This window comes from Oenanthe melanoleuca, chromosome 26 (assembly GCF_029582105.1).
Source record: "Oenanthe melanoleuca isolate GR-GAL-2019-014 chromosome 26, OMel1.0, whole genome shotgun sequence".
In the NCBI taxonomy this organism is placed as follows: domain Eukaryota; kingdom Metazoa; phylum Chordata; class Aves; order Passeriformes; family Muscicapidae; genus Oenanthe; species Oenanthe melanoleuca.
The window spans coordinates 33,016-59,890 of NC_079359.1; the positions used below are offsets into that span (position 1 = coordinate 33,016).

General features: G+C 42.8%; 1 protein-coding gene across 5 annotated transcripts in view; it reads right to left on the reverse strand.

Moving 5' to 3' along the window:
• Positions 1 to 771: 771 nt before the first annotated feature.
• MAGI3 (membrane associated guanylate kinase, WW and PDZ domain containing 3) overlaps positions 772 to 26,875 on the reverse strand; it is a 61,318-nt gene continuing 35,214 nt past the window's right edge. For 2 of the 5 annotated variants that reach the window (XM_056511301.1, XM_056511302.1), the window contains exons 6-21: positions 26,087 to 26,166; positions 24,636 to 24,693; positions 23,528 to 23,622; positions 22,748 to 22,936; positions 20,783 to 21,379; positions 19,728 to 19,759; positions 17,827 to 17,980; positions 17,228 to 17,319; positions 14,871 to 15,063; positions 14,046 to 14,231; positions 12,177 to 12,362; positions 8,718 to 8,811; positions 8,508 to 8,628; positions 7,857 to 8,000; positions 5,582 to 5,720; positions 772 to 3,832 (exon numbers count right to left, since the gene is read on the reverse strand). In XM_056511301.1, the coding sequence (XP_056367276.1) occupies positions 2,751 to 3,832; positions 5,582 to 5,720; positions 7,857 to 8,000; positions 8,508 to 8,628; positions 8,718 to 8,811; positions 12,177 to 12,362; positions 14,046 to 14,231; positions 14,871 to 15,063; positions 17,228 to 17,319; positions 17,827 to 17,980; positions 19,728 to 19,759; positions 20,783 to 21,379; positions 22,748 to 22,936; positions 23,528 to 23,622; positions 24,636 to 24,693; positions 26,087 to 26,166 (3,442 nt within the window). In that variant the 3' untranslated portion in view covers positions 772 to 2,750. Of the gene's footprint in view, positions 3,833 to 4,250; positions 4,341 to 5,581; positions 5,721 to 7,856; positions 8,045 to 8,507; positions 8,629 to 8,717; positions 8,812 to 12,176; positions 12,363 to 14,045; positions 14,232 to 14,870; positions 15,064 to 17,227; positions 17,320 to 17,826; positions 17,981 to 19,727; positions 19,760 to 20,782; positions 21,380 to 22,747; positions 22,937 to 23,527; positions 23,623 to 24,635; positions 24,694 to 26,086; positions 26,167 to 26,875 lie in introns of those variants that run through there. The other 3 variants (XM_056511303.1, XR_008842360.1, XR_008842361.1) reach the window with 3 other exon arrangements.

The window sequence follows — 26,875 nt, forward strand, 5'->3', positions numbered from 1 at the left end:
GGTCATCCTGAAACTGGAGCTCACTGAATGGAGCGGAATGGCTGAGATATACGGAACCATCTATTGATGAAGAGCATTCAGACCTAAGGCTTAGGCCCAAATTCATTCTCTGTCACTCTGCAGTTACAGAAAACTAAACCCATGAGCTGATAGAACATCAGTCCTAGAGGCACGTCCACTGGACACTGGAGAAGAGAACCAGCAGCATTGGCAGGAAGAAAAAAAATTATGGAAATCTCTCATTACAGATTTTAAATGGATTCTCAGTGTATGTATCAGTTGTTTTTTTTCATACTGCTTTCTTGTTCTGCAATATCCAGAATGCATCTGCCTTGTCAGAGATGTCATCTCATGGCATGCACAGAAAAACCTGGATTAATGGGGCCGAATCCTGGCAGCTAGCACTTAAACCGGTAGGAACTGGTGTGGGACACCAAACACTAAAGCCATATGAGAGCTGCTGCAGCTGGTACTAAATTATTTACAGCTATTTTCTATACAAGGAAAAGATGTGAAACGTAAAAGAAGATGACAATTTTATATAGAAAAATGTACAAATAAACCTATGGGACAAGGACTTCATCGCTGTACTGTTTTGACAGGACTTAATTATTTTTTTACCAGCTTTGCTGAACATTTGGTTTTTGAATGGGGGATCAAGTATACTTCCAATACTAAATTGCATTTATTTTCAGAAGAGTGGTATGTTTGTGGATAAAACCTGGAAGCCAATGGAGAACCTGGTTTAGACAGTGCAGAACCAACAGGCCATGAACTAGAGTTTGTTTTTAATATCTATATAAAAAATAATGAGCGATTTACAGGTCTCTCTCTAGTCAGAACCTCAGAAGTCTGTAGAAAGGTGCTGTACAATATTTAAACATTTACACCCAGTACATCCATACATTGCGTAGCATTCCAAGGCCACATGGCTAAGTCTGATACAGGAAGTACAGATACAAGGTCTCTGGAAGGAGAAATCACACACAGGTAAGACATTATCAAGTCACATGAACATATAGAAAAATAGGAGTTGATGTCAGGAAAATTATTTCAGTGAGGCTAATTCATCTGGAATTGAAGGACTGGGTTTGTCATTGTACTCAGTGGTCAGGCTGTGTACACACAGCTCCACATAAACCAACCTCTGGGAAAGAACACAGGGCAATATCTACACAGGCTACTTCAGAGTATTAAATATTTCACAGTCATATTCCACTCAGGGAGTATTCATACGTGTTACACTACATAGCAAACCCGGTGTCAGTGGCTCACCCAGTGTTGAGCAAGTGAGCACAGTTCAGAGCTGCTTTAAAAGCCTTTTGAATTCCCAAAGTCTTTGTTTAAAAGCTGTCTGAGCAGTCAACTGTACTTGTGAAGAATTCCACTCAGAACTGCCTCACTCTGCTTTGTTAACCTTTAAAAACATTTAATATTTCAAAGCCAAAAACAGATATTTACTTGCAAAGAGTAAATCCTGTTTGTATTTTCAGTTAGTAAACTCAATCATTTCCTCTTCTTTCTCCAGAAAACTGGACCAAGGGCCTCCTTTTACCACTTTTCTGCAGCCATTAAATATCTCAGACGTCAGGAAATATTCACTAAAACTGTGAATAAAATAAACCCCTCCCATTTCTGTTGTTCTTACAGCCACAGAACTGATGTGTCAGTGGGCTCTGGTGGTAACATTCCTCTTTAAAGTACCTCTGCCAGCCCAAACCATAGACGGTGTTTCTCCTGTATCCTGTTTGTCAACACTCCTTGATCACACATTCACAGATAATAGGAGAAAGTTCTAAAATATACAGGCAAGAACTTCACTGAAACAGCTGCTCTGGCAGCTGAGTCCATCCTAAGGTCAGTTCTTGCCTCTACAGAGGGAAAAGTCCCAGTTCCTAACTAGCATTAAATAATTAAAGATGGGACTTCAGTATCAGTTCCACATTGAGGCTGAGGGTGTCATGGTGCCATGAGTGAAACCAAAGGAATTGTGTTATTTGACAGAACCCAGAATTTTCTTTCCTCTCACAGATGTTTGCAACCCAAATCCCTGTGAATCAAGGAACTAAAACTATTTTGCTGTGTCAGTAAAAGCAAAATTGCAGAATTATGTCAAGTACCATATTTAGGTACAGGGTTTGATATTGGTTATAAAAATTCCAGGAAACGAATGAACTGAGCAGCATCAGCAGCTCACTTGGTGCCCTGGAACTGACAGAACCAACTTGCCCATGTTCTCCCTGACCCAGCAAGAACACATGGGTTTCCTGATGTAAACATGCAATGTGCTCTAGAGAAAACACCCACTTAAGCCCAAGTCTGCCTTGTCTATGTGACTGGAATCCACGTGGGTAGGATTAGATGACTGGATAGAGTAGATAGCTTGGCACAAGAACAGGAAGTGAGTCAGGATCACATTGGCAATAGAGGCATTAAATAACTTTGTTCAGAGTTCACAACACTCGGGGAAGCCGCAGCAGTGCAACACTAGGAGCAGCAGACGTGGCCTGTGAAGGCACACGGGGATAGCAGCTCATGGAAGGGTTTCACTGAAGCAATCTGAAAGGTCCTTCATGGAGCTTAAATAATTTAAGAACAATCAAATACTTTACCCCCTCTAACCAGTTATTGAGGGGAAAAAAAAAAAAAAAAAAAAAAAAGACAACTGTGTGAGAAGAACCAATGCTTTAAATTACCCTTGCTGGAAAATTGATCAAAACATGTTCTAAATAATAGTGTCTATCAGTCAGTCACACCCGTTTTCCAGGCACCCCTGCTGCTGGCGTGCTCTTACAGCCAGTGGGGATCCTCCAAGGCCCTGGAGTTATCACTGTTTTCCTTACTGAAGAATTCCTCTCAGGTTGGGAAGTTCCATCTTTGGTTTCATTGGGCAGCTCTACGTGTCTCTCTCCATGGTGTCTGTTCAGCCTAAGAGCTTCCTCTGTTTCCACCCTCCTTTGTCTCTCCATGGAAAGCAGTGGGATATTGGAAAGGCTAGAGGTTTTGAATCTGCTGGAACCTATGTCTCCAGAGCTGGACTTGGTTAATAAATCATCCTCAGAGGCATTTCTCCTGGAGTCCCTGAAGGGAAGGTTATTCCCACCAAACGCTGGGTAATGTTGGTCTGCAGAACACCCTTCTGTCTTTTCTGGTTTCTTCTGCTTCATCTCTTTCCTTGAGACTTCTGGTTTACCATTCCCACCTTTCAACTGCTCAATAGTTACTTTATCACCATAGGATGTTCTACCTTGAATCCTTCCCACTGTTTCTGCGCTTCCTGGCTTGCCAAGATGCAGTTGGGGACTTGCTGACCTTCCTTGATTTCCACTGGCAGACTCCTTATTGTCACTATTCCTCATCCCTATTTCTGTCGTTTTACTCTTGCTCCTGGAACTGTCAGATTTATGTGAGAGATTGTTCTTCTCAGGATCCCCTTTCCTGGGACTGTGGTATCCCATGTGAGGGTATCCTTCAGCAGCCCCTGACTTTGCTGGACTGGCGGATCTGCCCCTTCTGATCTCTGCTTCTGAACTACCCTTAGTGATTCCAAACCCAGGACTCGAGGGACATGCCCATCTCTTCTTTGTTCTCTGGGGAGAAGGCTGAGGCTTCCTCTCACACTGGTTTTTAGTTAAAGTGCTTATCTTGTCAGGCACAGTGTTCTCTGCTTGTTCCAGTTCCGCAGACAGCTGAATTCTGGTTAAAGCTTCTTCTGGTACTGCTAAATAACACACTTCAGATGGGGAAGCAGAATGGAAAGATGAAGATAATAATGGTGACTGTTCTTCATATATTACATTTGATGAAGCAGGACTGTGGCCATCCCAATCACCTGGAAGCAAATGCCAAGATATTTGATTAAACATACAAAAAGTAATAATCAGCACTACTGAGCTCAATTCAAGACATGTTATGGAGTGGCGTATTTTCAAAGCTTTATTTAGTCAGATTTCTGTATTGTGTAGTTCTACCACAACCCTGAGGATGTGATTTGGTTAAAAAAAAAAAAAAAAAGTAATCTAGTGCTCAGAATGCTTGATCCCTGCAGGACTGACAGTCTTGGATCAAAACAATTTTAGAGCCTACACAGCAAAATCTGAATTAAAAAGTCCCTGACCTACATTGTTTAATAAAACCAAATTAACTAGAACTGTTACACCTAAAGAAATCTGAAACAGTGAAAAATAGGGGTTACTTATAGCTTTGCTCTTTAAAAATAGGAAGAGATGAAACAAGACATGCAGATTTACCAAGTCTTTAAGGAAAAACCAAGAAAAGCACTGAAAGCCCTTAATGTTGCTCAGGTTTCACGTAGGGACACAGACTGGAAGGAGCCATACCTGAAGGAGGAAGAGAAAAAGCCCAGAAGTACATACCAAAAAAAAAATCACAGAGTACAGAAAGCAAGATTTCAATCAGAAATGTGAGATTTACAGCAAGGCAAAAGGAAATAAACCCTTCCCCACTCCACCTCTTCCTTCACTTCATCCCAGGCCCCACTCTAGACAGAGGGCTGGCCTGGACGTGTTCCAGAGGTTCCCTTTTGTCTGATTCTGTTTCTCCCTCAAGCTCAGGGGATTTCTGTGACCAGCAGGGCCAGGAGTGATGCTCAGGACCCTTTTCTTGCTCTCGGAAGGAAATAAATGGAGACATTCTGAGCAGATTTTACCCTTTGAGTGAATGCCAGTAAGTGACTGAACACACAAAATATTTGGTAGCTCAAACTGTGAGATTTTTGGGATTTTGAAAGGATAAACTTGGTGTTGGTCATTGTGACTGAAAAACTCCTTATCAGAAAAAGTGACCCTACAATTTAGGAAGTTTAACCATCAGCACCTTGGTGTCAGCATCAGGGGTTACAAAAACTAAAAGGCATATTTAGGAAATGAAATTTCTTTGCTTTAAAATGCTGCCCCTGCCACAGGTCTCTGATTTGCAGCCTTGGGACTGAGTCAGACCCAAAGTCATCAGTTCTGAACTCTGTGGCTCCTGCAAACATTTGCTCTGCTGTCCTTACTGGTTTTTTTCTGGCCTACAAAGTTGTGGTTTCCTTTGTAGATGCAGAAATCACCTTGAATCAAATTGAATCCCCTTGGAAAGTAAAGTTGTCCCTCCCCTGCTTCCTGAAGTTTTGGCTTTGAAAAACAAAGCACTTCATAATTTAGAAGGCTAAAACCAGAAGTAAATACGTACAAAAACGAACTTTTAACAATACTGTAGCAGAGAGAATTTTCATTAAAATAAAAAGGCAATCAGGGTTAATTAGCATATTTTTATAGAAAAACTTGATTAGCTTGGACAGAGCTGAGAAACTAATTAGAAATATGGTATAATTTCATATTACGCAATACTCCTACATACTTGTCATGTGTTAATTCTACCCCAAATATTCCTTATATTTGAAAACAGATATATTTTAATTTTCAATTTTTATATTTTAATTTTTAGTGCAGTTCAATAATGAATGCACAGCTGTCACAAAGGAAATAGCTAACTACTGCAGTGAACAAGCAGCAGAATCTCCTTATCCCACTTCCCTGCCTTGTGCCCTCAGCACCGAACAGCCCTTGAGAAAACATACTGTGATCTGGTATCAGTCCAGTCCCTGGTCTCAGCAGCAGCAAAACTTTATTTCCACCAGCCTGAATCAGCTCAATGGCTCGTGTGTGAGTGATTCCTTGGGTAGGTTCTCCATTAATTTCCACAATTTGGTCACCAACCTGAAGAAAAAAGAGCAGCAGATTAGTCTTTGGCAATCTCTGACACTGTGAACTGGTTTTTAATTTAGAAAGCAAAAATAATAGAGGCAGGTGCTTCTGTTTTCCTTCTCATGCTAAAATCCAGCGGGCATTAGTGACACCATTCCATGGATGTCAAGCAGGATGTGACCCCAGCATCTGGGGGTTCAGAGGTGCACAGAGGTTGTCTGCTTAGGAAAAGATTCCAGAGATCTCTTCTATTAATTTACAAGTAATGAAGCAGGTACAGGATGTGCTTGAATGGATTTTCATTCTGGATCATGGAAGGAGCACATGGATCAACCACATCATACCTGTCTGAGGTCACCTTATCCAGGGGAGGACACAGCACCTTCCCTACGCCCACTGCCAAGCTGAACACGGTGCCAACGGTTTTGATGGAGGGAAAGCAATTGTTATTTCAGGCTCAAAAGATCTGTGGTGAGGCCGCAGAGGCAGTAAACCAGGAAGGTAATTTCAGCTCACACTAACCTCCCTGGCTGCTGGAAAGGGGCTGGAATAGCATATCCCATAAAGAGTTCTCTGTTAGGGGAATTTGGGAAGGGAAATGAGAAAAACAAGGGAGCAAGAGCCTATTTGGCACCGCACGCAGGAGCCAACAGATGTCACTGGTGTGTAACATCAGCAGCTTAAAGAGGTTTCCTGGGCTTTGTTGAAGTCACTCTGTCAAAGGAGGTCACTGCTGGCTCCTCATGGACAGGCTGGGACAGGGACACACCGGGACAGCTCAGCTAGCTGGATGAGAAATTCCTTCTCACACTGCTAAAGTACAGCCAGAAAGTGACACCACAAGAAATGAAAAGTGTGAATAACTTCAGGCTGGGCGAACTCAGCCCATCCGTGCTCTGGGATGAGCTGGGGACTTGGCATATGCCAGCACTAGGAGGGGCTCAGGTCAAGGATGGACCCCAAGGACCATTCAGTCCAACTCCCGGCTCTGCACAGGACACCCCAACAATCCCATCCTGTGCCTGAAAGTGTTGTCCAAACACTCTGTGAGCTCTGGCAGCCTTGGGGCTGTGACCATTCCCTGGGGAGGTTCCCTGTTCCACTGTGTGACCACCCTCAGAGGGAAGAACCTTTTCCCAGTATCCAATTCAACCCTGCCCTGACACAGCTCCAGCCGTTTCCCCAGGGCCCCCCACTGCCCCTCACAAGGAAGCTGCAGACCCCAGTGAGGTCTGTCCTTCTGCTCCTCTTCTCTGGGCTGAACAATTTTTCAGTTGCTCAGAAAAGCAAAGCCCTGGAGCTCAGTGTGACACCACTTCAAGGAGGACCATAAGAAAAAAATATTAGCACTGAATACTACACTCATGTTGTCTCTCAAGCACGTTGGGAAAAATGCTAATTACTGTGAAGAACAGGATAAGAGAAGTTAAGAATACTAAGAGTTCCATATCCAATTAAGCCTCTCAGCAAGTATCTGTGCCAGCCCCATTCTACAAACAAAGGACAAAGAAAGGCAGAGCCACGTGCCAGCAACAGGGAAGCACAAGGACTGCAAGGGACGGCATCTCACGGGCACCTGGCTCACCTCCATGCTCCAGCCTCTAAAAATCCAACTCAGGGCAGTAGCCACAGGGCCTCACCTACCATCATTCCTTCTGTTGTACCCATGTACTTCGCTTTTATTACAATATTTTGAGAGTGAATTCCTTACACAAAGGCAAGAATTAACATAGTATTTGGGAAAAAATCAGGATTGTATCTCCAGAAATTGCACAGAACTGCAGCAGCACAATGTACACACAAACATTCCTTAAAAATTAACTGACTTGGACAGTGATTCTCCTCCCAGCTCTCTGGTCCACTGTGCCATCTCTTGTTGGGGCTTCTAAAATATGCCCGAGTAGCTGCTGCTTACACCCAGGGCTGCTACTGTAACCCTGGCAAGGCAGACAGCTCCTTTGGGATGGCCAGAGCTGTTCATGGATCTCTCACCCAAAAGCCCATGGCCACAGGGACAGCTGGAAGAAGGAGAGAGGCACAGATGATGTTCTGGGACCCTGTGCTTGTGAAAAATCCAAGTTTGTTGCCACTCTGGGTAAATTAATGGATCAACTGAATCAACAAATTGCTTAGAGAAGCCAAACTCACATGGACTCTCCCATCCTTGACTGCTGGCCCATCCTCAGCCAGACGGAGGATGAATAAGCCCATGTTGTATTCTTTTCCTCCTCGGAGGCTGAATCCAAATCCTCGAGGACCCCTTTCCAACTCCACTGGGAAACAGCCAGGACTCTGTGCAGGAAATCGGGGGGACGGGGGGGGGAAGAGATGAGGACCTGTAGGCAGATTTAACCTTCTGGTTTTTTTGTAGAAAAACATTTTAGTAATTCTCTACTTTGAGCATTTAAACAGCATTCATCCCAATTCTGGGATGACTCAGGGTAATGTTTTTAATCTAAGTCTAAACATTCAGAACATCTTTCCTTCGAAGTCTGAGATAGGCACAAAATTCTTGAAGAAACTTTGTCAAACAGTCTGTAGTTGCTCCATTACGAGCATTTTGTGTTTCTTTCATAAATATCATGAGTGTTCAACTACCCTATGGAGATAATCACATTTAAAACCTGGGCAAAAACATTCTGTGAGACACTACAGTAGGTTTTTATACACAACTGTTTTACCTGTCCAACAAGGAAATGTTTTGAAGTGCTTTTGAGAACTCTGTGGCAATGCCACTACAGTGCCTTGGTAGATGAGTATTCCCTATGTCTTCACACCCTCTGGATGATTTTTTTGTACCTGGGAATGACGGCTGCCAACACCTGAAGCAGCATCCAGCTGTGCCATGTACTTGTGCTCAGGCCAGGACAGCCGGTAACTACAAGAAACTTCCTTTCCAGCTTCACGTTCTGTAGCTCCCCTGTGGGAACGTGAAAGGATGTGGATGTTACCTTCACATTAACCCCTCTGGCCAAGCTTTTCCCACCATTCCCAGTCCATTTTCCCAACCTGTCAGGGTTGATTGGTGCCAATGCCAGTGGTCGGTGCTGTGGGGCTGGGCTCTGCCTGGCTGAGTTTGTTCCTGATGGAGGACCACGTTGCTCTAAAATCGAAACAAAATCAACTGTCACAATTTCACAAATCCACAGCCAGGGGCTACTGCTCCCAAGGAACTGCTGCTCATGTGGGCACAACAGAGAAGAGTTTCCAACCCAGAAACACAAGTACAGCTCATTAGTTCCATAGAATAAATTCCTAGGAATTTTATTCTTTATTTTCATTCTTTTACTCTGCTTTTTCTCAGGAAATATCAACATAATTGTATGGATCCCTACATGAACTGAAGGGTTTTAGCCTGTTTGCAACTTGGTAAGCGCCAGAGGGGTCAGGGCTGATCAGATTCATTAAGTTGGTTCAGACATTCAATATAATAAAATTTTAGAAGAGATGAAGAACAATGTCCATTTGAGAAATACCCCTCTGTAAAGGTAAGTGAATGAGGATCTGCAGAAGAAATGGGGATTTGGAGGTGAAGGCCCCATCAAATAAAGGGAAATTGTCAACTTATTTAAGGCACAACAGTGTTTTCCACTGCCCAGCTCCAGGCAAGGTGAGGAACCAGTCCCACAGCCACAGTGGGGGGAGGAGTTCATTGGTAGGCAATCAAGAGGAATTTTAAAGTGTTTTGCTTTCTCCCAAAAGCTAAGTTTAAAAAAAGGTTTCAATAAAACCACTTAAAATAACTTCTTATTATTTCCCCCTCCATGGAAAATACTGTTAGTGTGCACTGTACAATAAATCTAGTGCATTTCTGGAAAAAGCCTCATGTTTCAGGACACAAAAATGGCACTCTCACTTAAGAATAAAGAACCACAGTTTATGCAAAAAGCTGCCTCTTAGCTAGAACCTGAATGGCAAGCAGTGGTCTAAGATGGACTTTTGTGCTGAAATATAAACTAATAACTCCTTTTCCCTGAAAGGGTTAAAAAAACCCCATTCCCAGCACCAAAACTAGAGCTGTTCCAGCCCCATTAGGCGCAGCACATTACTGCATTTCTTACTTAAGAACAAACAAATTCTACTAAAATACAAAAAGTGCTCAAGAATGTCAAGGGAAAGGAAATTTAAAGCATACTACACGGAATTTCTTAGGTATGTGAGACCTCCCGAGCCCTCCACAGAACTGCTTGGTGCTGTTCTTATGATACGCCCTGAAGAGGTTTTTCTCTAGAGAAAAAATGTCAACCTTTACCCCTGGTTTATCCTCACATTTTTAATTTAGAAGCACAGGCAAGAAAAACGCCATCTGTTTGTACAAATCCTGCAGCCCTCTCTGCAGCCTCCTCTCATGTGTTCCCAGCTAATATATGAGAAAAGCTGACAGGCTCCTGCTTTTGTGAAAAATGTTAAAGAATCTCTTCTGGCACATAAAGGGAATTAATTTATTCCCACGAAAAGCAAAGATCACAGGTCTGTGAAAACCTGGGAGGAGGGAAGGGGACCAGGAAAAGGTTTTGTTGCCACTTTCAGAGGACAAAGCTTGGGAACAGCAAACTCTATTAGGGTTTCTGCCTTGTGAGGCTCAACAGCTTCCAGCAAAAAGGGCATTTTGTGATTTTGGAGCCGTATCCTGGATTTTCCTGGGTGTGAGCCACCCCTGAGAGGCTCAGCTCTCTTCCTTAGTGCCTGAAGCCCTGGCTTGGCCACATGCAGGCTGGATTTCCCCACTACACACAGGGTTCTACTGTGAGCTAAACTCTATTTCTTCAGCTACATCAAGGGGAATTTTCAAGTGGAGATATTTTCTCACTCCAGTGGAGCCTGTTCTGCTTCTTTCTCCTTCATTGTCACAGAATTCTTTACATTTAAAACACGCCAACTCCAGCTCCTCTGAGACACCGAGATTTTCTGACTGATCTTCACTCTGGTTTTACCACCTGCTACTGAGTGGCTCTTTCCTCTTTGTTAAGTCTCGCCAGGTTCTGGTTTTATCTTTGTATTTCAGCTCCAAATCTATAATTGAGGCAGTGGGAAAGGTTTTTACACAAAGTCCATGCACGGTCATGCATAAATAATGGGTAGAAATATGATATTCAGAAAACTTATTTTGAAAACAAGTGGAAGGTGCTCCTGGCCATGGCAGCCCAGTGGGCTTTCAGGTCCTTTCAACCCAAACCAGTCTGGATTTGATGACTAAAAGCTGCAGAGAAAATAGACCTAATTCAACCAACTCATACTTCTGTTGCTTTATAAACATCACCCATGGCACCTGTTTTGAAGTGTGTCCTTTCAAACTGGAATGAACCAGATTTGATAAAAATAAAAATCTTAATAGAAAAATAACTTAGAGAAGTCTCTCTACTTCAAGCATTAACAAAAAGGAACATTAAGTCTTTGAAACTGTGTTACAGGCTGAGATGGCATGTTAAATATTTGCAATGAATGTGAAATTAGAGAATCATCTGCTGCCTTTATTCACAGCCTGGCTCTAGGTATTTCTTATTTAAAAGGTGAAGAAAGCCAACCTTCTGACAAAATAATGATAGGGAGTTTAATTAAACCTGTAAGTAGCATTCAAGAAAAACTCAGAGTAGGAAAACAGCCTTTCTCTCCAAATTACTGGATTTTATATATTTACATTTTTGTTTAGAAACAATACCACAGTGCATGCAGTGTTATATGAGAGCTGTCATTGAGTCAGTCTCTGAAGAAGGGACTTTGCAGTCCCTAGGACTCACTTTGCTGCTCAGGTGACACAGCAGGTTTTGCAGGTGCAAGATTGGCAGGAAAACCATGCCAAGGGTTTTTTCCTGTGTGGTGGGATGTGACCCTTTCCAAAGGGGAGCTTCGGCAGACAGAACTGCAGGATGTTTCTGCTGCAGGGATGCAGCATTAGGGAATCTGCATGTTTCAACATGGGAGAAAGCAGAAACTACAGGTTTAAATGGAGAGATTTGAAAAGCAGGAGTCCCTGTGGCCTTAGAGCAGGGGCAGCGCAGCACTTGCCTCATTGGGAACAGAGCTCTGGCAACAACTGCAGCAGTAGGAGCCAGGCCCTGAGCTGGGGTGAGATTTTCTCACTAAGCATCATCCTGTGGTTCCTGCAGCCCCCTGAGAAGGAGGAATTTCTCTTTGGCTGGAGAATACATGCTCTGGAAAGGATACTTCTATGTCAGTAGCACTTTCTCACACATGAGAATTTCTCTCTTCATTGCTTTGTTAATCCTTCTAGCTTATTTCTGGGTACAACCACCTTGTTGTGGCAGCTCCCTCTCTCTGTCCCACTGGCCTTCAGCACCGTTTCGGCACATGAGCTTCCAACGTATTCAACTTCCCGGAGCTGATGATCCCATGGGTCCCACCCAACTCATGATATTCTAGATTCACTCTCCCTCATTTCCAAACATCTTCAAATACTCCATTTAAGCCAATGATCTCCAACTTCATGTGTGGTGGCACCTTCCTTACCTTCTTCAGGCACCACCGTGAGGGTAACCACATTGCCTGCATCCTTGATGAGCTGCACGATGCTGTCGTGGGAGAGCTCCACGATGGACTGGCTGTTCACCGCTGAGATTCTATCGCCCACCTTCAGCTTCCCACACTGCTCAGCTGGGCTTCCCTCGATAACCCGCCCGATCTTGTGAGGAATCACTAGGAAACAAGAGCAGGCACAGCAGCACTGTAAGTATTCACAGAATTATAGGATATCTGGGGTGGGAAGGGATCCACAAGGATCAAAGTCCAACTCCCGGCCCCACACAGGGCAACCTCAAGAATCGTACCATGCGCACATTGAAAAGCATCACATAGACCCAGAACTGCCACTCATAGAATCACAAAATTTGCCGAGTTGGAGGGACTCGCAAGGATTATCAGCTCCTGGCACTGCAGAGGACATCCCAAAATCCAAACAAATCTGCCTGAAGAGCACTGTCCAAACACTCCTTGACCTCTGGCAACCCTGGGCCTGTGCCCACTTCTTTGAGGAGCCTGTTCAGTGCCCTACCACCCTTTGGGGGAAAGAAGCTTTTCCTAATATTCAACCCAGCAACCTGGCACAGCTCCAGCCATTCCCTTGGTCCTGTCACTGGTCATTACAGAGCAGAGATCAGTATTCCTCTCTCCTTTCCTGCTCCAAAGGGAGGCACTGCTTGTTCAGGACAAAACTGCTATGAGGAATGCTTCACTGTGAGTGAATGGAGATGCCAACCCAACAGCATGGCCTTGTCATGCACATGGTGCTGTGCCTGAAGTAAAACATGGGAAGGAAATGGGTCACATCTGCCAAGGGATGAGGGAGAATATGTGGCCTTGGAGGCCACCAGAACAGTTGTTTGACCATATAGAATGTAGTTTTCCATTTCATGCATTGGCCCTGAGGGACAGCGTGGGCCCAGAGAGGGTTATGGCCATTCACTGTAACACAGAGATTCAGATGCATGGGCAAACTCTTCCTACTTGCAAAAAAAAATTAACCCTTAAACACATTTCAAAAATATATCAAACTTCTCCTGCCAGGGATTGATTCAGTCAGGTGAGGACCTGAGCAAGGCCAGCAAGGTGCTACATCAGCTCTGCAAAGACCTGACCACTTTTCCTGGTCTCTGAGATGAACATGCACTTGTAATAATTGTCTCAAAGTTCTTCCAGCTCTCCTGGCTCAGTTCCCTCAGGTCACCCCAGAGTAACGCCGTGCCCTGCACAGACTCCTCCAGAAGCCAAAGCTAGGGGACCAGAACAGACAGAATGGAGAAAAGAAGAAATGTTATGAGAAGTAGAAGGAAGAAGTCTCTTTCCCAGAGACAAGCACAGAGGCAGAACTAGAAACAACTACGCCTGAGCCATGTCCATATCTCACAACTGCAATACCAGATCTTTCTAGAGAAACACACTCAATGGTTGGCAACATTTTCATTGCTTTCCACCAAATACTGTAGACTCTACTTCCCCAGACCCCAAAATAATGCATTTTACCTGATTAGGTAATATAAAGCCAAGGTTGAAACTATGCTTCCATTAAAATGCCAATGAATTAGTGCAACATCACTACGGGCTGACCAATATCTACATCCCAAATGCTGCCCCATGACAAGTCCACACTCTTGGGTGTGGGTTGTGTGGGATATAAATTCCCTTTTCCCCACTTATGTCACAGTTGGGTGAACAGGAATATAAATACGAAGCAAGACAGACCAAGACTCAACTGGCTGGGCTGTGCCAGTGTGACTGAATGCTGACTATGAGGGACACACCAGCACTGCACAGGAAGAGATAATTCTGGAGAAACCCCACCGAGGCCAGGCAGGGGCAGAGACACCAGGACATGGCACTTACCCCCAGGAGGAGGTTTGTTCTTGGAGGTGAGAATGACGAAGCCAAATCCTTCATTCTCCTTCCTCTGCAGACGGACGTCGTAGACCTCTGGGCATGGCTGGTTGGAAAAGTCAGCACGGTTTTGCCGGGGAGAGCCGTTCTGTGTCAGGACAGGCTGTGTCTCCTCCTCCTCTGCCTCCTTTTCACCTTGCAGGGAACAGACAAACAACAAATAAGGAACAAATCACACCAAGCAGCTTCAGCACAACCATGAAGTTCAGTTGTCAGTGAGGTGGCAACAGCAGTTGCTAATCAGAGCAGAGGGCTCTTGTCAGCTGTAAATCCCACCCCAGCTTTGTCTGATCTAAAATTGCAGCATCTCAAGATCCTGCCCTCTTGTGTGAATACAGTTAATCTTGCTATACACTGATGCCAAAAGACTTGAGAATACAGCATATGGAAGGGGCTCCTGCCCATGGCAGGGCATGGGCAAAATGAGCTTTAAGGTCCCTTCCAACCCAAATCATTCTGGGATGTCAAAAAACCAGAATATGTTATTATGCAATTTCCATAGCACTAATGGCTGTTCCTACTACCATCTGCAAAAAGGTTTGAAGAAATGACCCATGCACTGTAATTTTCAGAGCCTTACCTGTGCAAGCCGCGCAAGCTAGAGAGCAACAGAGTCCAAGCTTATTAAATTCTGCTTTTCTCCATTTAAGAGTTACAGCTGACCCTCCTCAATCTCAGGCTGCTCAGCTTCAGTGGAGTAATTAAGTTCCAGAGCAGCTTCAGTGGATTTGATTACAAGCCCTACGTGCTCTTTCTCATCAAGCAGACACCTACCACTGAGGAAGATCTTCCTGCGGACAGTGAGCAGCACCTGCCCGTTCCGTGCAGCGCTGGTCATCAAATCCAGAACTTGCTTGTGTGACTTCCCTTTCACAGGGACTCCATCAATGCACATCAGCTCATCTGCTGCACGCAGCCTCCCGTCCTTTTCCGCTGCTCCCAATGGGATTATGGCTCCAATATAAATCTGTGAGCAGAGTTCAGGAGCATGAATTCGTCAGAACACACAGTGGTTGGAATCCAGGTGAATCTGTGCAGATGAGGTCTTTTGCGAAGACTCTTTTTAAAGATTACCTCACTCTCCAGCTCTAGCAGAAATGCAGCCTGCAAGTGTACTCTGCACAAGCTGATCTAGTGGAGACAATCTGGGGTCTCAAAGTGTTCACTAAATACTTCAAAAAGCTTTAATCGTATTTTTGTCACTTCTCTGTCACTTCTCTCTTGAGCATGTTTGTCAGTTGATTAAAAAGTTCAGCTTTTGAAAGGAGCACACGCCATGTACTAATTATATATGTGATTTCCTAGACATTAATTGTAGGAAATTCTGATTCCCCCAAAACGGGCCCCTGGAACTATATCGCTTAGAACAAAGACATTCCTAAGGACTGGGGCCCTCTTCCCTATCTCAGCTCCCGTTATCTTTTAGGATTTCTATTGGTTCTTAAAGTGTTACAATAATTGGTTCTTTTTGTACCTAGAATTTAGAAATAATTGGTTACTTTGAAAATGTGTGAATTTTATTCGATGAAAAGTCAATCCTCCAGAAACCTATAAATACCCTTGTATTGTTTAATGTAATTAGACCGTTGCTTGCAATTCCCTTCGAAGATAATAAACTGTCTCCGGAACATTTGCAACACTGTCTCAAGCTTTCGGCTGTTGCTAGCGAGTAGCTGCAAGTAGCCATTGAAGTCCTGGGCTATCTGGACTCCTGGTAGCTGCTTAGAGGAGAGCAAGGAAGCTCCTGCTCCCTCAAACCCCAGCTACAATTAATGACACAAAAGCCTCTGACATTCATTCCTTTTTTTTTTTTTTTTTTCACCAAGACTGAGGCAAAATGATTGGGGAAGAAATAAAAGATTTTGAACAAACTCAAGTTTATTTCTGAAAAGTTGCTTATAGACAGTTCCACACTTCAAATTGCTTCAGTTCTCAGCTTTTGGTAAATAGATAATGAATTCAAACATCATCAGTTCTGCCTACCCCCACCTCAGAAAGTGCTACTAAATATAACACAGAGAAGAATACCACACTCTATTTCATATGCTAGAATCACTTTCAGATTAAGTGGAAGACTAAGGGTAACTACAGCTACTACTGCTGGAGGTTAAGCAATAGTGGGCAGCTCTTAGTACACAGCACTTTAAGACATAAGCTCCACACTTCCTAGCAGCTATGGGTGTTATGGAAACCAAACACCACAAATGCTATAAAGTGCAACAGAAGTAACATTCTCTGGCTTTGCTCTTTACTTTAAATGCATGTTAGGGAGGAAAAAAAAAAAAAAAAAAAAAGGCTAGTATTGGATGACAGCTGGGAATGGAAAAACTGAATTCTTACTGTAATCAAAAAACAATCTATGCAGATCTTTTCCAGAAGCTTTTTCTCTCCACTTAACAGCTTAAAGAAAGGTCCCTGAATATAGTATATAGTACAAGTCTTAGTGCTTCTTCCAGAGAGAAATTTATGCAAATTTGAAAATAGAGGGGAGTCTCCTAAAACCTGCCCTTGGAGAACAGACCATCCAGGGGTGTCTGCACTGGCATTAGCCCACCTGGCTCCAATGCAATGCATGCTTAAAAATCCAGTGGGAGAAGCAGGGAATAAAAGGGGTGTGTCACCATCTCAAACCTCGTTTCACTGGGCTGCAAGAAAAGGAACAGCCTAATGAAATTTTGACAGAAGGAGCAACCACTTCCTTCTGCTCAGCTGCTTCCCAGGATGCACCGCTGTGCACAGCACACCAATCCCTGAATCTGGGCACATCCTGTGCCGGGGCCACCACTGGGATCAGGTGACAATGGGCAAAGGCTGGGCACCAGCACGGCCCTTCTGAGGGCACTGAGACACAAGCAACAGCTGTAGGAACACCACCAGCGTCCCCAGCCCGACAAAAACTGCAGCCAAGGATGGGCTCGCTAGTGGGGAGGGCACAGAACCTTGGAGACTGAAGCCCACAAAGAGGGGAAAAATAAAGGTAGGACTAATTCCTGATCTCTGAAAGGCAGGTAGTGAATTTATCAATTTTGCCATCACTGAACTGGCTGGATGAGATGATGGGAAATGAGGATGACAGAGTAGGATCATTCCAACAGCAACACTATGAGATAACTGTGAGCAGCTTCACTTACAGGCTGATCTGGTCCGTCCCCACCAAGCACTCGGAAACCGAAGCCTGACTCTTGTTTTCTCAGGAAAACATCTAAATCTCTTGTGTTTGGAGCTAAGGAAAAAAAATAGTATTTCAAAACAATGAGGGGCTACCTTGGATTATTGAAGGATTACTGAAGGATTATGCTCTGGTACACTCTGACTCTTCTAGTGACAAAACACTAGTAACCAGAAATACAGTGATATTCTCTTTTCAATTAATTAATTAATTAATTAATTGATTTTTCAAAGCAGAAATCACAATTACATCTGTGCAGTAGACCAGGATAAAAGCCAGTCTGTGACACAACCCAGAGCTACTTTTATAAGCAGGTTTGCTCCAGTTTACTTCAGAACCATCCTTGAGATTATTTCTGCAATTAACTGTTTTACTGAAAATATGGTTGAAACGTTATCTTTTATTTTTCTGATAGCTGTTTGAATTATGCATTACTTGAAATGTTTTATCCGCAGCAGGTTAACAAACAGCAACAAAGTCTCAGTAGTTGTACTGCGCATACAACAAAAGAAAAAATTTCTTCATAATTGAATATTTTCAAGTTGAAGATGATGTACTTACGTTTGTCCTCATAAATTGTCTTAGACTTCAGGTAGACTTCGGAAGGGTCCAGCTTAGGAGAGCCTGGCCGCATAGCAGAGGGTGGGAAGGGCATTGGCTGTGGAATGGCATCACTGACAGCTTCCAAACTCCCTGAACTGTCCTGCTTGTCCTTCTGAAACAGCCCACAGACACAAAATCCGTATGAATAAAGGCATGACTACGCTTGTGGGTGCAAAGACGATGAACACCATGCAGAAGAAAAACACAGGAAGAAAGGAACAAAATTACAGCTTTTCCAATGAATGTGTCTGACCAGAGTACTGAAGTCTTCCTCACTGGTACATGAATTTCTACTAGAGAGAAGGCTTGGAAAGAATTTGAAGTGACTGATGTTCAAAGTGAAGCTGGGCAGATGCTGGTGGTTACCGACACATGGGATGCAGTGGGGCGTAACAGACCAATCACACTTGGAGAAGACACCGAATCTCTGTCAGGCACCTGCCAGGCTCTGGAGAACAGTCCAGCACCACGGGGACACACTACTCCACAGGCACTGCCTCCTGTCCTTTGCCAAGCTCCTTCCCATAAGCACCAGAGGTGCTCCCAGCATTGGCAGTTTGCTGGAGCAATATGCATACAGGACAGGAGGACACACCTGGGTACTGTGAGATATTAACAACTCACTATCGGCCTTTTCATGATCTGATAGCTGCAAGACTCCTGTTCATGAGGCAAGGACACCAAACGTCCTTGTGGTCTCTCATCTAAGTTCTCAGACAATTATGCACTAAAATAGCTCGAAATACTTCTCCTGGGCTGAAACGCAGCCTGGAAAACTGGCACATGGCAGTGCATGCTGAACCACAGCAGGAGCAGAATGTAGATCTATCCTTTCACCAAGAGCAGAAGAAACTGCCCAGAGCCATTGAGCAGTTTGACACTTCTTGCATGTTTATAAACACAAGAACTCGACCTTTCTAAGAGAATTATTTTGCCACACTGCTTAATGCCACTGAGCATCGAGCGCTCTGTGGGCTGTTGCTCCTTTATGTGTGCTGGAATAGAATGCCAGTCCCCATGTCCAAACTATATTTAGCACATTGCCAAGGGATCCATGCTGACAGGGCCAGGGCCCTACAATTGCAGGGATTTCTGCTGATTCACTCAGTGAGGGCACCTGAATGCTTGCAAGGAACAGAATCTTATTGAGCACAGTCGTCTTTGAGCATGCTGAACATGTGTGCTTGTGTCATCCCACTGCTGGGATACAATTAAGGTTGCACTCAAACAGCAGGATAAAGATAGAAAGAGAACTTACAGCTATATTCTGGTAATGGGGTTTTACTAAATTGCCCTGATTTGTTCTGTACCAGAAGCATTTTTAAAGAAGTATGTGTGTTTGACCAGCCTAATTTACAACAGAAACCATCATAATAAGCGTAAGCATTAATATCAGCATTATTAAATCAGAAGTTGTTTTATTAAGACCAAGGATTCTTTACTGAGCTAGTATACATTAAAGATGCCCCGACAGATCCAACTTCCAAGAGCAATGAGTATCAAGCTAGGAATGTACAGCTTCATAGAGACTTGCTGAAAATATGGATCCAAAGATAAGCATTTCCAGAAAGGAGCATTAACCAGTCCATTAATTCTATGTGAGGATAGAGAAGAATCAAAAGATTGTAAACTTACTTTAGAAATCCCATTTGACTTTAATAATTAGCAACAAAAAAACTGATACTGTATTTTAATGGGTACTCTGACAGCAGCTACTGAGACAAAGAATTTATGGCTACCAAGCAGATGTGGTTTTGCTAAACCATGTTGCAGATCGGTTATCACAGGGACTAAAATCCAGAGGAAAAGAGATTACAAAGCAGGTCATAAACCAAGTTAAATACATCACCAATACTCACTCCTTTGGCAGCTTTAGTAGGTGAGGGTGGACCTGAAGAAAATAGAAAGTAATTTTAATAGCAGGTTACAGAAAGTTTCAACAGTATTACAGTAATATAATCAGCTGCTCCTGGGGTGAAAATAATAGCAGCTGATTCACTGTGTTTTTAAAAGGCAAAGTGACCAAAACCATCACTTTAGAAAAGTCTCAATTAGAATTGGAAGCTGTACAACACTGAAAAGTATCTATTTATCTTTTTGCTAGAAACTGGTCAACCAAGTCACCCCTCGGTTTATTGGATAAGGAGACTTACAAATTTGTCTGAAGGAATTTCACTTGCCACAAAGAAATCTAATTATTTCCTTAACTGGTTAAGGAATAGTAGCATTTAGACAGAAAAAGATCTGAAGATTTTTGCAAATGCCAGTAGCAGAAGTCAGGGTTACAATAAAGCCTGAAGGGACACTGAGTGGGCACGAGCTGCTTCATAATCGATTCAGACACAGCTTCCTTTGAAAGACACGCACTATCTACTACAGTTTTTGGGAAGAAGATGCATTCTGGTCTGTGACTGACAATCAAGGAAGAGGTACGGACATGCAAAAGAGAAATCAAGAGTTTTTTCTGCTATTCCCAGTGATAAGCCCCACCTCTTTGCTAATGCTTCTTCCCATCTCTTGTAATCCCCTGTTCATTATAGACACAGTTACTGGAATACATCTGGAGAACCTCACGAACTCAGTCCATCATATGCTTTCCATTATACCGGAGATTAAGTGTTTGCTTTAGCACTCCCCAGAGACTTGGAAAAGATAGTGCATAAACATATCACCATACAATTTTTGAAGAAAAAAAAAAAAACAAAGAAAAACCTAACTAAAACCCCAAACAAAACCCCAGCAACATGCTCTCACCCTTAATAGTCAGGGGTATAAATCAAACTTGGAACGTAATGGCTCAGAGATATAATGAGCTGCTGCTTAGCTGTCAAGACTGGACACAATTTAGACATCACACTAAAATAGGACTTTAAAAAGCTTATAACCGATGCGACAACTGCAATTTTGTCTGTACCTCCTCTTAAGACAAGCAGGGGCACCTCTGCTCCCACTGGAAACTGCTTGAGCACCTCCACCACTTGCAAGTGGGTCAAGTTCTGCACATTCTGATGGCAAATCTCCTTGATGACATCCCCTTTCTGTAGGCCTTGGCACCACTGGCTGTCCAAAATCATCTTCACCTTCTGGCCGGTGGGACTGTCGGCAATGGCAAACCCAAATCCCTTAGGCCCTTTGAGCAGTGGGATGGTGACCAGATCCGGCTGAAAGCCTCCCGAGGCCAGGGAGAGCCTCTGCTCCGCTGCATCCTCCGAAGGGCCGTTCAGGCGACTGCTGACCAACACTTTCCCATTCTGGTCCAACACAACTGCTCCTGCTACTAAATCTTGGCTGGACACAGAAGCATCTCCCTTGGCTACCGGCAGGCCATTAATGACAGGCGTGGCTGTCACAATATCCACCATGGGGTCCTCATTGTCCTCAGGAAGAGGGTACCCACGACACAAAGTCATGTTCACATACTGATTGATGGGAATGAGCTGAAACATCTGGACAACATCTGCATGGGTATGACCAAGGACACAACTTTCATTTATGTCCACGATGACATCACCTGTTCCAAAAGAAAGTTCGCCAGTGTCAAAAACAGAAGCGAAACATTCAACAAAAGCCTACCTAGAGGAAGTCACAGTGCTTCAAACTAATAACTAGTGTCTGGGATATTACCTCATGCCTAATATTGCCGAAAAGCATAAAGGATTTCCTTTTTGCATTTATTCTATTTCATCTCAGGACACAGTGTGCTAAATACATAAAGTTTAATCTGCAGTAGATTTAAAAAATGATACTGTACAGCCATGGAAGATGAAGCAGAGCACGCACACTACAGCAAGCAGATGCCTTCTACTTTAATTCATATTGCACAGCATCCTAAACCCAATGCAGAATAGATCGTTTTTTTTGGCCCCGTGTTTATTTTAGGACTGGCTGAACTTAAAGCTAGGATTGCACACGCACACATGCTCCATACTCTTACACTGCTGCCACACGTGGCTAAGAATACATTTTCAAAATGAAGTGATGTGGGCTTCAGATCCCAACACTTTTGTGTTTTCATCATTTAGATGTGAAACCTTTCATGCATGCTACAATATGCCCTGCAAACTGTCCTATCCCTTTAATGCCCAGGCATCAGTAAAACAGGATCTCTCTTATTCCATGAACTACAGTCAGAATAGCTGCACATCTTTTCATTCCAACAGCTCTGCAAGACTGGTTTCGTTTTTGCAGAGGTGGAAAATGAACCACATACAAACAAGTTCAAATGATACATCAGCAACAAAACAGGAAATTGTTCCATTCAATAAGTAAATAATATTAATCAAAGTATGAATTATTTTACTCATTTGAAGAGTAAGAGTTTATGTTATACATAAAGAAGCATTTTGCCCTTTCTAATATACAAACCAGATGCTATAGTAAGGTTATAGGCAACTTAATCACACGTGTAATAGCCATAAAAAAATGTGCAAGCCTTCATGGATTGCAGGAACCCTCATCCCTTTTCTCTCCTCACTTGTCCAAGCCCGCACCACTTTGCTTCCTCATTCCTGCTGTGGGTTAATTGCAGTTTTAATATTCGGCGTCATGGTTTTTGGCAGCAACAAGGCAAAACAGACCAGGATTCAAACACAGTATTGTTACTTTACTTACAGGGAAGGAAACCATTCTGTGATAAACATGAAGACAAATGTCTTTGCTAAAACAGAAGTACTGAAACCTTCAGAAGTGCCCTTAAAGTTATTTTTATCTAGAATGTTGCTTCTTTTCCTTTTCAGCCACTGCTCTGCACAGATCTTCCAGAAATCTGAAAACATTTAATTTAGTGAGGATGTAGATGGAGTCATAAAACCTCCTGCACCTCAAGTTGTGTTCTCCAAAGTACCCCAGGAAATGGAAGTTTATGGAAATAATACTTGACCTGGAGCAATTCTTCCATCTTGTGCAGCAGGTCCATCTTTTAACACATTCTTCACCTGGAGAAACTCATCAGGCCTGTCCCCTCCAATGATTGTGAAGCCAAATCCCATGGTACTTTTTTTCAGGGATGTCCTTATAAGCACTCCAGTAAGCTGGGATGGATCTCGAGTGAAGACTGACCTCCCTGGTCCTTTGGAATTATGGAATACATGGACAGAAAGGCAGGAAACCAGGGTTAGTTCCGGTAAGTTTTTCCTCTACTTTTAAGGTATCACAAAGGTTAATGATTTGTTTATTATCGGTCAGCTTCTGAAGCACTCTTAAGGGATAAAGCAAATGGACTGGAAAGTGCTACACTCATTTTCCAGCAGAATTTAGTGAATGGAAAAGAGTTTTTTTGAATAGATTGCAACAGAGCTGTATGCAAACCTCCCACCTCGAATTCCCAATTTTAATCCTTGAATACCAAGCTTAAAGTAGATCAAAAGCATAAAAACTCCAGGTGTGGTTTTACCTGCACTTCCAGATGGCTCTTCTAACCCTCCATATTTTCCAAACCAGCCTCAGAACAATCAAAACTATTTAAAGGCAGTCTTAGTGCCTCAGTTCAATTTTAACATGAAAAAATCTTTCCAAAAATCCCAAAGGTCTCAGAAGTCAACACTGTAATAGCTACCAAAAAGACCAGGCTGATGCCTTGATGAATTCCAGAGTTGGGTTTTTATAAAGCATACTTGCAGATAAAAATATATGTGACAAAGAACACAATATTCAATGATACCTGATATGGAAGGGCCAGCATCAGTCTGTCCTAGCTGTTTTTTCCTTTTGGCTTCCAATACTGGATTTTCAAACTGAGTTTTCTGGTTAATGTGACTGCAGGCATACAAAAGGTAGGTCAGGATTTCAACAGAAAACATTCTGACTATTTCCCAAACACTATATTTTATTATGTCAGATGAGTGCTCTGGAGAAATGAACTAAAAACTCTCATAATCAATACTGAAAGTATGGTTGTTCTTTTAGCAGCTTACTTACTTTGAGGCAAATAAAATTTTACTCCCTTTAATCACTAGGTAGACCTGTAATAGTTTAGAACTGAGCAAAACTGCTTTTTCTCTTGGCCCATCTACTTATAGTGTTTACAAACTCAGGCATCATCTTTTTCCTAGCAGATTCTAGAGAAGTACAGCAGAGGAGGGGAAAACCAACAGATTTGAGCATAATTCAAATACCTTGGCTTTGCAAAGTGAAAAATGTTTGCTTGTTCTCCAAAGCTACATTTTCAACTCTACCATTTTTCTTCTCCATGGTTAAGGAGAGATTTAATTTCCTCTGGCCTGAAGGAGATTCAAAAGAGCTCTTGCAGCAGTTTAGTCATTATTGACTTGGCTCTTTTGAGACAGTGACAATCTACATGTTATTTTTACTCTTTTAAAGTCTTAAGTCAAGTGACTACATTTTTGTTAAGCTAAGAAAAATGACATCAGCTCATTTCCATCTATAAATTATTTTGGTTGCAACTTGCTTTCCTTCCTCGAATGAAAAACACTCCACTGAATCTTTCAGGTCACACTGGATTTTCCCATATGCCAGTGCTACCAGAAGTTTGTGCCATGAGTTCGCGACCCCAAAACTGTTTTTCCTGGATATATTTCACAGTTTCACAGAATCATAGAATGGTTTGGACTGGACGGAACGTTAAAGCCCATCCACTTCCACCCACAGCCATGAGCAGGGAGGGATACCTTCCACTAGACCAGGCTGCTCTAAGCCCTGTCCAACCTGGCCTTTCACTGCATTACAACCTCTGCTTACTGGGTATCAAGAAATTCAGAATTTCATGCTCAATTTTTAAGTATGCCAAATCAATAATTATCGTCACTTACTCAACATAATATGTCCCATACTGAGGGTCTTCTATCTTCTCCCATCCATAGGGAAGTTCTGCAATCAGAAAGACCAACTTCTCCATTATAAGGGAAAACTATCCTCAAACATCAGAGTTTTCCTTAAAGAACACCTGGATTCATGAAAAATATGAGGAAAATACAGGTCCCATTTTCTTCCCTGATGAAAGGTATTAGCCTGTTCCAGGCAATCTGAAGCCCTGTAACTCTTTCTTCCACTAAATAATGGGCCTTGTATTCAATGAAATCACACCACTTTAAACATATAATAAACTTAAAAACCTGTAGATACTGAAAATTACATGCAAAAGACTCCTTTTCATGGCAAATTCAGCACCTGGTAAGAGGGTGCCAGCAGCTCATGACTGACTGAAGGTAATAAGCAGTTACAACAGAGGTCAGCTTATCAAGTTTATCGTTCTATGGAAATTTAAATATTAGAATAATGAATGTAGTCAGTTAGGCAGACATCTTAAGGATAAACTTGCCCTGCAATCTTGTTTGAGGCTGCCCTAAGTTTGACAATAACAGAAAATTCCCTAGCATATTATAGCATGTTACCAATTACTAATACCAACATTGCTCCAGAGGGTCTGACTAAAGACCCAGTGAGTGTATTAATTGAAGTACTCTTCATTTGGATATCCTGCATCTCTGTTGAAAGTGCTCTTTTTATCCTGTGGTGAGCTGCACATGTGTTTAATAAGCAGCAGTTGGAGCCATTGCTCCAACTGGCTTCATTACGGATTATGGATGTTAGACTGGGCAATTTTGGAGGATGACAGCTCATTATGAGCCTTTTTCAGCTTTTGAAACATGTCAGGCATTTGCAGAAGACAGAGCTACCTGATACTCTTTTCTAACAGACTAAATTGCTCAGCTGCATAGGAAATGGATGCAGGAATCACCTGGAGGCTACTGACCTGGAAGTCTTGAAAGAATTTAAATCAGTCAGATTGCTCCCTTAGCTTCTGCATTCAAATACTATGTCACATGCAATATTTATCATTAGCAATATGTGTTTTGCCACACTTTCTCTGTTATTTCTATATTCTGTTACTTATGGACCTTCTGCTTCTGCCATATTCCACCTATGCAACAGTTGCCAGGGAGATCATCACTCACTTGCAGTTGTCTCCTTAAGAATGACACTTAATGGAACAAAACATCTCATATTCTGCTCAGGAATGCAGATAATCCTTCCATTCAGACAGATTCTACTACTCCAGGGAAAATACACCATGGACTTTCCCAGTCTTACGTAAATTCCTATTGTCACCAAACAGGGGACACTCAGTACTACACTGCCAGCTCCAGAGTCACATCTACCAGGGAGAAGCTGCTACCACAGAGGTAATGGATGGTATCCAGCTGGGATAAGCTCATACATTTATCAGTGACAGGGGACAAATGCAATCAGAACGTCTCACCTCCATCTTCACAATCTTCAGGAGCTTTGGCCTTCTTACAGAGCCGGGGATCAAGCCATGTTGTTGTCTTGGTGTTGTGACTGTGGAGCAGAACATGCCAGTAAGAGAACTCCCTCACACTGAAGAAACTTTGCTTCAAGTATTTACTGTTGTAGGAAAGTGTACAGTTCAGATGATACAACCTTTATTTGTTCCTCAGTCATATTAAAAATACTAAAAAGAAAAGGCAGCAGCACACTGGTGCCTGGAGACCCTCCAGGGCACATGGGAAGTGTTAGAGGCACAGATTCTCTCCCCAGCCCACAAAAACTCAGATGAGAACAACAGCTGTTTCTACCTGATAGGGAAAAAAAAAAAAATTTAGCCTCCTCATACGCTTAATTCACAGGAAGGTTTTTGTTGTATTTTTGTCTTAGAACTCATGAGGCAGTTTTACACGTGCACACATGAGCTATTTTCCCATCCTGGACTTTCATCTGGGCTATCTGTATTTTGAAACATCCATTCCCAGCCAAAAAAAAAAACAACAACAAAAAAAAACAATTTTAGGGAAATTTGACATAGAGAAGGTTTCCATGTTATACTTCACTTAGCAATACCCAGCCAGCTTTGCATTTGGGAGACACAAAACTTAGAACAAACAAACTGACTTTGCAGGTGGAACCATAAGGTTTTCCTGCATGATGGCAATTGTACCGAGTGTGCAACACTGGGGACTATGAGTAAGGAATGTAACACTAGGAATGTATTAAATTTCATAAAGAAATAGAAGCAGCAAGAGCAGAAGAG